Source organism: Xenopus laevis, chromosome 3L, assembly GCF_017654675.1.
Source record: "Xenopus laevis strain J_2021 chromosome 3L, Xenopus_laevis_v10.1, whole genome shotgun sequence".
NCBI lineage: Eukaryota > Metazoa > Chordata > Amphibia > Anura > Pipidae > Xenopus > Xenopus laevis.
The window spans coordinates 100,598,068-100,610,083 of NC_054375.1; the positions used below are offsets into that span (position 1 = coordinate 100,598,068).

The 12,016-nt window shown below is 35.8% G+C and overlaps 1 protein-coding gene across 4 annotated transcripts in view; it reads left to right on the top strand.

Annotated features, from left to right (window-relative positions):
- man2c1.L (mannosidase, alpha, class 2C, member 1 L homeolog) overlaps positions 1-12,016 on the top strand; it is a 32,033-nt gene that overhangs the window by 172 nt on the left and 19,845 nt on the right. The window contains exons 1-9 of one of the 4 annotated variants that reach the window (XM_018250880.2): positions 30-134; positions 3,528-3,677; positions 4,677-4,802; positions 5,453-5,576; positions 6,993-7,063; positions 8,050-8,227; positions 8,394-8,583; positions 10,476-10,582; positions 11,363-11,473. In XM_018250880.2, coding sequence (XP_018106369.1) covers positions 3,529-3,677; positions 4,677-4,802; positions 5,453-5,576; positions 6,993-7,063; positions 8,050-8,227; positions 8,394-8,583; positions 10,476-10,582; positions 11,363-11,473 — 1,056 coding nt within the window. In that variant the 5' untranslated portion in view covers positions 30-134; position 3,528. 4 annotated transcript variants of the gene reach the window in all.

Sequence of the window (12,016 nt, forward strand, 5' to 3'; positions counted from 1 at the left end):
AACAGTTCAGTGGTACGTTGATTGGATGCTTGTAAAATCAATCATCTAGCCTTGCCGTGATTGGCTGGTAGCAGAAAAGGCGATGGTTGGTGGATATGTGTTTGTCGTATACTTCAGGCGACTTTTGATTTCAGGTTGGTTGTTGTGACAAATGTCAGATCAACTGATATATATATATGCATATATAATATACACACACACACACACACAAGTGTGATTGCAAGAGGGCAAAGGGCTCCATTCGTCGTATTATGTGTTATAGTAGGAACTGGAAGTGAATTCAATCGTGATATTGTATATTGAGAGCCGGGGCTGGATTTACATAGGCTCACTGTTGTTCGTTGCCTGTCTCCTCCCTTTTATTCGCTTATATTTTCATCATTGGGACCAGAGAAATGACATACCTCCCAACATTTTGAACACAGAAAGAGGGATAAAAAGAGCTTGCAGCGGCAAATTTTGTGACCATACCCTCTAATTACCATGTCTATTTTACACAATTTGGCAGGTAATGAAACTTTGAACACATTTCTATGGTTTTTATATGCCCTTTAAGCTGCGAGTCTTCCTTCTTATCTTATCTAAAACTGTTACAAAAGTATCTTAAGTATGTATTCTGGGCTCTCTGCCAAGAGCCAATTAAGCTAGAAACTTTGTATCTTGTTCAGTGCAGCAGATCAAAGAGAAACTCTGGACATTTCAGTACAAATCAAGGACTGCTGTTGACCTGTCAAAAGTGGGACTGTCCCGCTCAAAACAGGACAATTGGGAGGTATGAAATGGGGATTGGTTCACGAGAAATTAAAAAAGTATCGTATCTCCTGCGCATCCCAAGTGTTTCTGAACCAATGTGGGTGTGGTTGGGCAGTATGCCGCCTCCTAAAATCCTGCCGCCTGGGCCTTGGTGGCCTCTCCACAAATCTGGGCCTGCTGAGAGCAGGTGGTGCAATACAGGTGTGAAACCAGCACATGTGGACCCTGCTGATGCATGTGGCTCAGGTGACTATAGGTTACAAAACTAACTGCGGCACTTCCAAGCAATTATCACTTGATCAATGATGATTACACCAACAAGGCCCAGACAATTACTACAAAAGTCTGTAGAGGTGCATGGTTCTTGCCGCCTGTCTGCCTACCTGCAACATGCTATGTATTGCTTCTTAAACAGGGAGATTTGTTTATGAGTTTAAAAACACAAGATGAGCTCGTAAAAATGCATATATTGCTTTTCTATGTGTTCTTTTAAATGCACTTAAGTGTGTTTTAGTGAGTTCCAAATACAACCCTCTATTCTACTGTCTTTTATATTTGTGTCAAACGCAGGAAGATACAGCATGTATGCTATACAATGCAATTCTGAACGCTCATGATTACAAGCAGGGAGAATAGCATGAAATCAAGTAGCTGATTTATAGGTGCACTCAAACCTGTGTGTCAAAGCATAAAAAACTCCTGTGTGAGTAAGGGTGGCCATACATCACAGATTAAAGCTGGTGATATCCGTCCTTTAGACCTGGTGTTCCGACAGGTCTCCCCAATCGATATCAGGCCAAAAAGCGGGCAGATATTGATCGGGTTGGTTTGATTTTTTTTGGTGCACGAGGACAGCCTCAGCTAGTTGATTGTAATCCAATCATTTGGCCCTAGGGCTGAATGATCAGATTAACCCAATAACTCCCTACCTTTGGTTGGCATATAGGGTTAAGATCCGCATGTTTGGGGACCTTGCCAAACAAGCGCATCTTATCGTGTATGGCCACCTTAAAACTTATGTGGGAGATTCTGATCAAATTTTATCTGATCTTGCCATCCGACAGCACAAGATTTGTAGGAGCCTGCGAAATCTGACCCCCCCCCATAGCTGGAATGTATAGTTGGATCAGGTAAAGTCGGAAGGTGTTGTTTGCTCATGCATATACATCCAACATTCAATGTATTTCAATGAGTAGAAAAAGGCGTCAGATACCATCAGATTTTATCTCATCGGATGAAGACACCGTAGTTTACATAACAGATTTTTGTATCAGTCCCATTATATTTAGACTCATGCGACTACATCCGACTAGGATGCGTTTTTTTCAATCCAACACTTTTCTACAAAATCTCCTGTAGAGTTTATTCCTAAGAGCCCTTATAGGTTTTCCTAGTAATCACATGGACCTATGCCAGAACAGTCATGAGCCAAGCAACTATTGCTTGGAAGTGCAGCAGTAAGCATTTCCAAGCATTATTCATCTGCAAATTGCTCCAGCAGGGTCCAGTCAATTAACATTTAGGGCAGTTAAAAGTGTTTTACTGCCTGATCAACTCGCAAATGTCTCAAGTGCGATTGCCCTAAAGGAAACTTATACATACGAAAGGAAAACGTAATCAAGAGATAATATACTAATATTTAACCTATCAAACAATTTTATCAGATTGGTATATATAAATGTCAGTAAATATTTCCCTTTTACCTTCAGCCACCATTTAGAGTGTTCTTTGTGCTCACTCACTAAGCACCTGACAGAAAATAATGCTGCTCTAACTGGGACAGAAAGCTGTGGAACAGTAAAAGGCACATCTCTGCCCATTCATTCACTGATCTAACCTAGCATTTATGTGTGCTCTTGGTTTATCTGTTAGCACAGTGCCTCACATAAGGCATAAGGATGAACTTTGGTACTAAAATTGCAGTGTTTCCATTTTGAATTGTTCAGTGGCACATATTAACAATTGTTAAGTTTAAAGGGGTTATTAGACTAGTAGAAACATTAGAAATTAGATTAGATTTGCAATTAATTGTCATTGAATTGTGCGTAATGAAAGAATATTTAGTCCTAAAAACCTTTTTAATATACATCAAAACACATTTCCAATGCTATTTGTAAATGTAAATACCTAAAAGCAATTTCCTTCTTTACCTTTCTGTTTTCTGCACCCTTGGTGAACAATGTAGCCAAAAGCATCTAATAAACAGGCTTAGGAAGAAGCCAAGTCATAGCTGAAAGGGGACTGTTGCAACAATGTTTGAAGACTCAGACCAGTGTTGAAAGGGATAAACTGAAGCTACTTTCAGCAGCAAATACATTTACAAATAACTATAAAAGCACTGAAAATATTTCATGAATTCATATTGGAAGATTGTTTAGAATTAAATTTTTGTTGATTCCAAAAAAATATAGTAGAAGACAATTGAAAATAAGAAAGTCAGTCTTTTTTTTTTCTTTTGTACAAAGCACCTGTTACACAATTTGTGGCACTTTTGTTTTTTTTTATGTATTTGTGTTTTGCAATATTGTGCTAGGTTTCATTCTATGTTTTATTTTGTTGCAGCCTACAGCACTGATTCTTTATGTTAAAATTTTTTTTTACTTAAGGTAAAATTACTTTATAGAAATAGCAAACCAAATATAAAATGACATCACAACATAAAAACAACTTTTTACAGGGCTACAAGATGGTGTGGAATGTTCATAGGCAAAAGAGTAACTTTGAAATCTAGACAGTGCTCATTATTCTAACTTTCTCTTTTCTAATACTGTTAGAATGGACGTGAGCCCGAATATTCAGAGTACCAGATCTGATTCATTTTATTCTGGGAGTTCCTTTGTGCAGAAGAATCGAAGGACAACATTGGAGCGTGTGGAAAAATTCATTTCTGAAATTTATTTTACTAACTGTAATCTAAGAGGAAAGTGAGTACTGATACTGATTTGGAAATAGCACTGATATGCATTTTACCACCTGCGTTTTTTCTGGGGATAAAACTGTACACTAATTCCTAGTTCATGTTATATCCTGAGTTAGTGAACCTTTGCACTTTTGCAGAAGCTTTTAGAACTTGATAACATACTTTCTTTCATTCTTAGCTAGTAGTTGTTTGGTTTCCATGGGCTGTTGATATAATGCAAATATGTTAATAAGCAGAACTAAATTTGCACCCTTAATGTCAGGTGACTGTAAGTCTCTAGACAACTGAATGTGACCATTTTTTCTACACAGAGGAGACATATATTACATTTTCCTCTACAATTTTAACTATATAGTAGAACCCGCTTTTATGTCCCCAGATTCTACTCAACAGATTGAATTAAATATCAAGGCTCAATCAACCACTTCAGAAGGCAGAGACATGAACACAGTTCCATAATGATTTGCAAAGCAGTTTGCTTTTGTAAGATACAGGATTCATTTGCAGGAGCAGACGAAGAACATAAAATGCAAATGGCAAATGTTTGTGTTTGATTGAGCCCCAATATTTTATTCAATCTGATGAGTAGATTGGCTCGCTGCATGTTAGGATGAAGATGAATTACCATTGGATTGCATGTTAAACTACCATGTGTTCAAACGGGTGTATATGTTTTTACCAAAATACTGCACCATAGTATCTTTTTGTGTTTCCTTGTAGCTTGCCTACTAAAATTCTACTGTAGTTTGGTATTTGGCAACATTTTTAAAGAAGGATTCTATATTTGGGTAAATTAATTGCATCCATAATTGACTGGAAATCATACTTCTGAAGAAGAATGATCTTTTTTGGAATCTAAGATTCAAATAATGAATATGTGTTACATATAAAGGAGATATATGTAGAAATGTAATTGTTAGTCTGATGACTTCTTCTAGGACTTTGATAATGAATTACACTGTTCGCCCATTCTTTGTCAACTTTTTTTATTTATCTCCAATAGATTATTTGGTGCTACTTGTCCACTCGATTCTATATCCTATTTTCTGATAGAGAAACGAATTTCATATGAAGAAGCAGTAAAGAAAGAGTTCCAGCCTGCAGAGATTGGACATAGCTTTGGCCCTACGTAGGTACCATAAAATATTGTGTAGACACTTAAATTGTGGGCAACACAAGATAAAGCACCTATGATTTTAGGTATCATTTTAGCTTATGATTTTAAAAAAGGTATAGTGTATATTGAATTGAAGATATTTACTCACAAGTTAGTGCACAGTACATTTTTAGATAGCAGCTGTGTAAACTAGAGCTTTTGGTATTATCGTATGAACTTCTGGCACAGTTCTGTCAATATGTCAACATTTCTGTAAAATTCCTGAAAACTGTAAATTTAGTCCTGGGCATTACACCAACTTGAGATAGCAAACCATAGGATATCACTGCAAAACATACACACATCTATATATATATATATATATATATACAGAATTGTACATTTAAATATGTTAAATAATATGTCTTTAAACAGAGATGACAATATTAGGCAATCTAAATCCCTGCTCACTAAGGCATACACCCTGATTTTTTTTGAATGCAATATGTGTAACATCGAGTTTGATGCTACAATCAGTGTCATTGTCAGCTGATGTCATTGAGCTTTCTGATCTCTAAATTATAGTATGAAATGATTTGCTCTTGTAAATTTAAATTTCAGCAATCTTCTTTTCTCATTTGCTCTTTATCTTTGGTTTGTAAAGCATATTCTTTTTTGTTTAGATGGTGGACCTGTTGGTTCAAGGTGCATGCAAGCATTCCTAAAGAATGGGTAGGACATGAAGTCCACTTAAGATGGGTGTGCGATGGCGAAGGAATGGTATGGAAGGATGGAGAGCCAGTCCAGGTGAGATGTTTCAATATATGATTCATTACATGAAGGTGACAAAAATGAAAACCAAGAATTCAGTCTGAAAACTTCAGTTTTGGTCTAGGTAAAATCCAGTACTAGTGAACACTCACTATGCAGACCGCTTTACACCCTATGTACAACTTTTTTGATAAAGCATACATACGCTAGATTATATTATATTAATCTGTTGTAAAAATAATTAATTGGACACCCAACTTTAAAAATGCCCTGAATAGTCATATCTGTCACAGATGTTCCATATTGATTAATAGCCTACTCCATTATTTAATAATAGAGACAGATGTATTGAGTCGGCTACAATACACTGAAATGCATTTAAAACCCTTTTCCTTTTTCTGTTTTACTGCCTTGTAAAAGTAATTAATGCATGCATTTTGTATAAAAATCTTAAAGGGGTTGTTCACCTTCCAAGCACTTTATTCAATTCAGTTGTTTTTAGATTGTTCCCCAGAAATAAAGACTTTTTCCAATTACTTTCCATTCATTATTTTTTACTGTTTTTCCAAAATGTAAGTGTAAAGTTAAATGTTGCTGTCTCTGGTGTTTGAGTCTGGCAGCTCAGTAATTTAGGTGCTGACTCTGAACTGAATTTTGCAACAATTAGTGGATACATTTCTCAGCAGCATCTCTGGAGTTTTAGCAACTATTGTATCAATTCTAGCTGCCTGTAATTAAACCCAGAGATTCTGCTCAGCAGGGACAAAGATAAGAAATGTATCAACTAAGGGGCACATTTACTTAGGGTCAAATATCGAGGGTATTCGACTGTCGAAGTTAAATCCTTCGACATCAAATAACGAAGTCAAAGGATATACCGCAATTCGTTCGATCGAAGGAAAAATCATTCATATGTCGAAGTATTTTAATCCATCGATCGAACTAAATTCTTCGATCAAAAAAAGCTTAGAAAGCCTATAGGGACCTTCGCCATAGGCTAACATTGAGGTTCGGGTAGGTTTTAGGTGGCGAAGTAGGGGGTCGAAGTTTTTTTATAGAGACAGTACTTCGACTATCGAATGGTCGAATAGTCGAACAATTTTTAGTTTGAATCGTTCGATTCGAAGTCGTAGTCAAAGGTCGAAGTAGCCAAAAAAAACATTCGAAATTCAAAGTTTTTTCTATTCTATTCCTTCATTCGAGCTAAGTAAATGTGCCCCTTAATGTATCAATTTAGAACAGTTTACAGGGTTGGTGACCCCCCCTCCCAGGGCTGCTTTAGAAGGAGAAAAAATAAATTTCACACTTCAATATTAGAAAAACAGTCACACATAGAAAATAGAAAGTAATTGGAAAAAAGTCATTATTTATGGTGATCTATCTGAAACCAACTAGTTGTTTGAAGGTGAACTACCCAGATTTTTTTAATATTTTGTGCATTTTATTGAACAGGGGTTAACTAATGAAGGACAGAAGAATAGCTATATTTTAGCTACTGAATTTAAATCACAGGATCCACAAAGGTATGATTTTAAAAAATATTGTTTTTTCTACATTTTTTTTTCTCTCTATCCCCTGTCAGGTTGCTGAATCCAAAACGAATAATGTTATTTTTCCTCCTCAGTGTTGTGCTATGTATACCTTTTGCACAACATCACTGTAGGTAAAATGAGATCACACCAATCAATTACATCTACCTTCGTCTTGCTTGCTTAGTTTCTTGCTATCCTACATCTTTATAAGTCAGTGAACTGAGCCACTGCAATTAGAATTTATTTCTGAAATTTTCCAGGATTTTTAATTTCTAAAATCTTCTCCTTGGTACCTTATTTGGTACCTTATTATCCACTGCATCACTTGTACATTTCAACTTCGCTTTAAAGCCCTTTCTTTAAAGAGAAGCTATTGTGAAAATGGAATAAAAATATGCGCTTCTTCATAAGAAACTTTTAAAATATAAGCAGTTAAAATTCTGTACCCTTTCTGAAATAATCAAATTACTCTCCTCAGCAATCTGTCTCTCTACATGCAGCTTTGTCTAGGAGTCAGTTATTTTGACACAACTAGTCCTAATGCATTGTTTTGGCATAGGGAGCACACACCAAAGTATTATTGTCAAAAACTGTGACTTCTGGTTATTTCAAAATCAGTGTAGAATTTTTAACAGATCATGTCCATTAATTGATAGAAAAAGTATTGCTGCTACCCAGCTTCACAAATGCAATTTGAAACTTTATCAGCAATTATAATATGACTGGCATTTAGATTATTATCCTTGCTGTTACCCTGACATATCTAGATTGTAAATCCTTGGGACACTGACATTATTTATGTTATTCTCCAGCTATTGGTACTTAATGCAGTATAATTTCTGATGTTTATGACTTGTTGATGCAATTTGTATATTATATTGTGCCTTTTATATACATGTTTAATAAACCATTGTGTAAGTATGCGTTTCAGTATTAATTCTTACTGCTAACCGCAAGGTGTTTTACTGTTTTGGTAGCATGACAATCTACATTGAAGTGGCTTGCAACGGACTGTTTGGTTCTGGCCAGGGTAGTATGATAGCTCCTACTGACCTTCACAAAAAATTTTGTCTGAAAACTGCTGAGCTTGTTATTTTTCACAGAGATGTACAAGAGCTGCTTTTAGACTTTCAAATAATATATGATATGGCCAAGGTAAGTAAGCACCCTTTCCTTGATGTATAAGCTTTAGAACTAATGATGAAATGTTATAGAAACTTGTTGATTTTTCCAACCCAGCTCTTCAAATGTATTTGCCTCATTTCTGTGTGGATATGAAATGCTTTCATACTTATTTACTTTTACCTAATGTTCCTTTCAGTATCTTGGAGAAGATAACCAAAGAGGATTCCAGGCTCTTTATGTAGCCAATCAAATGGTTAACTTGTGTGATGTAACTGATCCATGTACATATGCCAAAGTCCACAAAATATCTTCAGCGTTTTTTGGGCAGAGGAATGGTGTAAGCCAACACATCATTCATGCCATGGGGCACTGCCATATTGATTCAGGTAAACATTATGTTTTGCTCCTAACTTGTTTTAATGGTTTACCTTCTAGTTATACATATAAGCACGTGCCCTGCAGAAGGCTGTCAGGAAAATTATACATAGCACTTATTTAAAAAATATGTTGCATTTCATTCCATCTATTTGTCAAAAGACATTGCTTGGTAAATCAAAGCAATAATTTGTGGGCAAGATTTCATCATTCCTCAAATTGTCATCTCCCATTCATAGCTAGGAAAAAAAGATGCAATAAATTAGGGCTCATGGGAAATAGACATTTCCACTTTTAAAAGCTAATTTAATTTTATTGCTTTACTAACCACTAAGTTTTACTGAGGTGCTAGCTGGCGTTCGTGTGGCCATTATTTTATAGGAAATTTTACTTTTTCCCTTGATCTCTTTGGTCTTAAATCTGTTTTCCCTCTAAGTTCTTTATGGTTCTGGTAGGTTACATAGCTTCTCTTTGGTACCATGTTTAGGTTAAACCATCACAGACCCTTGGTTCCTGCCTTTCTCCCTCTTTGTGGTGTTCCCAGGTATTTGATAGTTAAATGTGAGATAGTAGTAGGTATCTCCACCATCTTTGTACATTTTCCAGTCCTGTTTTCTAAGGTGGTCTTTTTTTAAATATCCTATTTGAGGAGAGTATCTCAGCTCTGGTTTTTATTTACAGTGCTCTTACTTTATTATTGTTGTGGACGTGAGCACCTTTGATCAATATTTTGCTTTAGCCATGGCACTTTGTGAGTTTAGTAAATAATTTGCCATGGCACTTTTGTGAGTTTAGTAAATCATTTTTTTCTTATAAACAACAATGCAAAGAGCAATGGAATTTCAAGCACTTTCAAGGCTTAAATGAAAATACATAAACACACAGTAACCTGAATGTAACCACACAGTAACCTGTAAAATAAATTGCGCAGTATGTGACAGTTTACTATATTAGTGACAAACTGTTGTTAAGATGGCACTGTAAACACATTTAGTGTAACTATGAATCATTCTTATAAACAAGATGTCCAGTTGTATCCGATTAAAAGCATCCCCACAGCGTTTTGTTACCACCATAAGTCACTGTAGTATGTAGTATTTTTCTAGTGTGAGCAGTGTTGCATTTGCTCCAAAAATATTGCTTTGAAGTTTGACCAGAAATATCTTGGCCTCATCTGAACATAAAACATTTTCCCACATTGCTGCTAGTGTAGGGAGTGTGCATGGGTTATAACTTTATTTTATGTCTGCATTATAGCCTATTTAGACAGTTGGGGCTTTCATGCATTTTGGCAAACTCCAGGCTTTCAAATGGTTCTTTTTGTGCCACCATCCCACTCAAGTCGGTGTGAATACTCATTTATGGTTGATATGTGCCTGAAGTGAAGTATGGTGATGATAATCATGCCGTGGAACTGATATTTAGTTAATAGTATCTGTGTTTTTTGTTTTGAGTAATGGGTGGTGCAAAATGCATCTAGATAGTGTAATGAAACCTGTCTTGTTGTGCTTAAAAAAAGGTTGTGCAAAAGCTCACATTTCAGCAGGGCAATGGCCCCAAACACAAGCCAAATTAAGACTGGAGATGCAAAAATGTGAAAAACAAAGAGGTGTATTTTGTTGAATGGGCCTGTTTACATCCCAATCTCAATGCAAATATGTGGCACTGTTTAAAAATGGAAGTGCACAAGTAAGTCATCATCTGACTAATCAAAACAACCATTCCTGCAATAATGAGTGAAAACCACCTCAGAACAGTGTGTAAAACTCATTCCCATTCCTATGTCTAAAGCCGTTATTGCTGCAAATAGTGGCTTTATTATAATAATAATAATAATAATAATAATGAAGTTTGAAAACTTATGCAGGCAAAGTATTGACAAATATTTGCAATCCTCTTGTAGCCTGGCTCTGGCCTTATGAAGAAACTATTAGAAAGTGTGCTCGCAGCTGGATTTCTGCTGTGCAACTTATGGCCAAATATCCTGACTTTAAATTTACATGCTCCCAGGTACTGTCATTCATTTCAATTTTTATACACAGTGCAAACTTGGTATCACAAGCATAGTATCATACATGATAGTTCTGTACAAATTATATACCTTATCTATATTAGGATTTTAACCTTTAATTTATAATAAACTGTGATGGCTGTGCATTTCTCATAATGGAAACTTTTAAAGGCTCATTTATGATGATCCTGGATGCAGGTGCTAAACCCCAAAGGAGCCAAAATTGCTCCAATGGAGTGCAAGGAACTGTGGCCACAGGCATTGATGGCTGGCTGTGTTCAAAAACATGGTTGCTTTGCTGTTGGTAAGCAAGCCCTTTCATTTCTGCTAATTTTATATTTATACATAAATGGGAGCTGACTTGTAGATAACTTCAGTGGCATTCTTCATATACCAGCATTCTTTGGTCATAATGCTTCATGTCTCTTTGAGGGTCACAATTTGGTCACCATCCTCCTTAACTTATAAATGGGTCAGCCCACTAGCCACTACTCTAGGCACCAGAAGTTGGGGGAAACCCTACAGTAGTATTTAAAATGCTTTTTCACTACCTGCCCATTTATTTAAATGTAAATGTATGCAGAATGTATTTGTGCACTCAGTCACATGCCATTCTAAATAAATCCTACTATTAAAAAACTTGTCTCTTTATGGGTGCATCCAATGATCATCATTTATGAGTTAGACCATTGAAAACAGGTTTTGTGTCTTAATGTAGCATTAAAAGTTGTATTTGTGCATTCAAGCAAGTGGACATTAAACTGTTTTATATCTGACAGGCCCAGCAGCTGGAATGGGTTAAAAATTGGTATCCTAGGTTATACAAGCAGATTAAGCAATATGTCAAGCTGGGTCAGTTTATACCTGTTGGTGGAACCTGGGTCGAAATGGTAAGGCTTCTCTTTATGTAAAACTCTTTTCCATTTTATTTGTTTTTTCAAACTTTGACTCCCATAAAAAAACTTTAGTGATCATTTTTATTAAAGGTATATTTTAGAGTATACTACCCCTTTAAAATATAGTAATGGCTAGCTAAATACACGAGGAGGCACACAACAAGCCTATTTTAAATTGTATCATTGTGACGTCAGACAAGAAATCTTTTATCGAAGGGGTTGTTCACCTTCCAAACAATTTTTTCAGTTCAGGTGTTTTCAGATTGTTCACCAGAAGAAATATGTTTATAAATTGCTTCTAGCTTTTATTTTTTACCACTTTTCCAAAACGTAAGATTAATTTTTAATGTTCCTGTCTCTGGTGATTCAGTCTGGTAGCTCAATAATCCAGGCGCAGTTTCTGAATTGTCACAATTAGCTACATATATTTTATGTATTATACATTTATCAGTAGTATTTTTGGATTATTGTATGAATTCTAACAGCTGCATTTAATGAAACGCAAGGATTCAGTTTAGCAGGGACAAAGATAAGAAA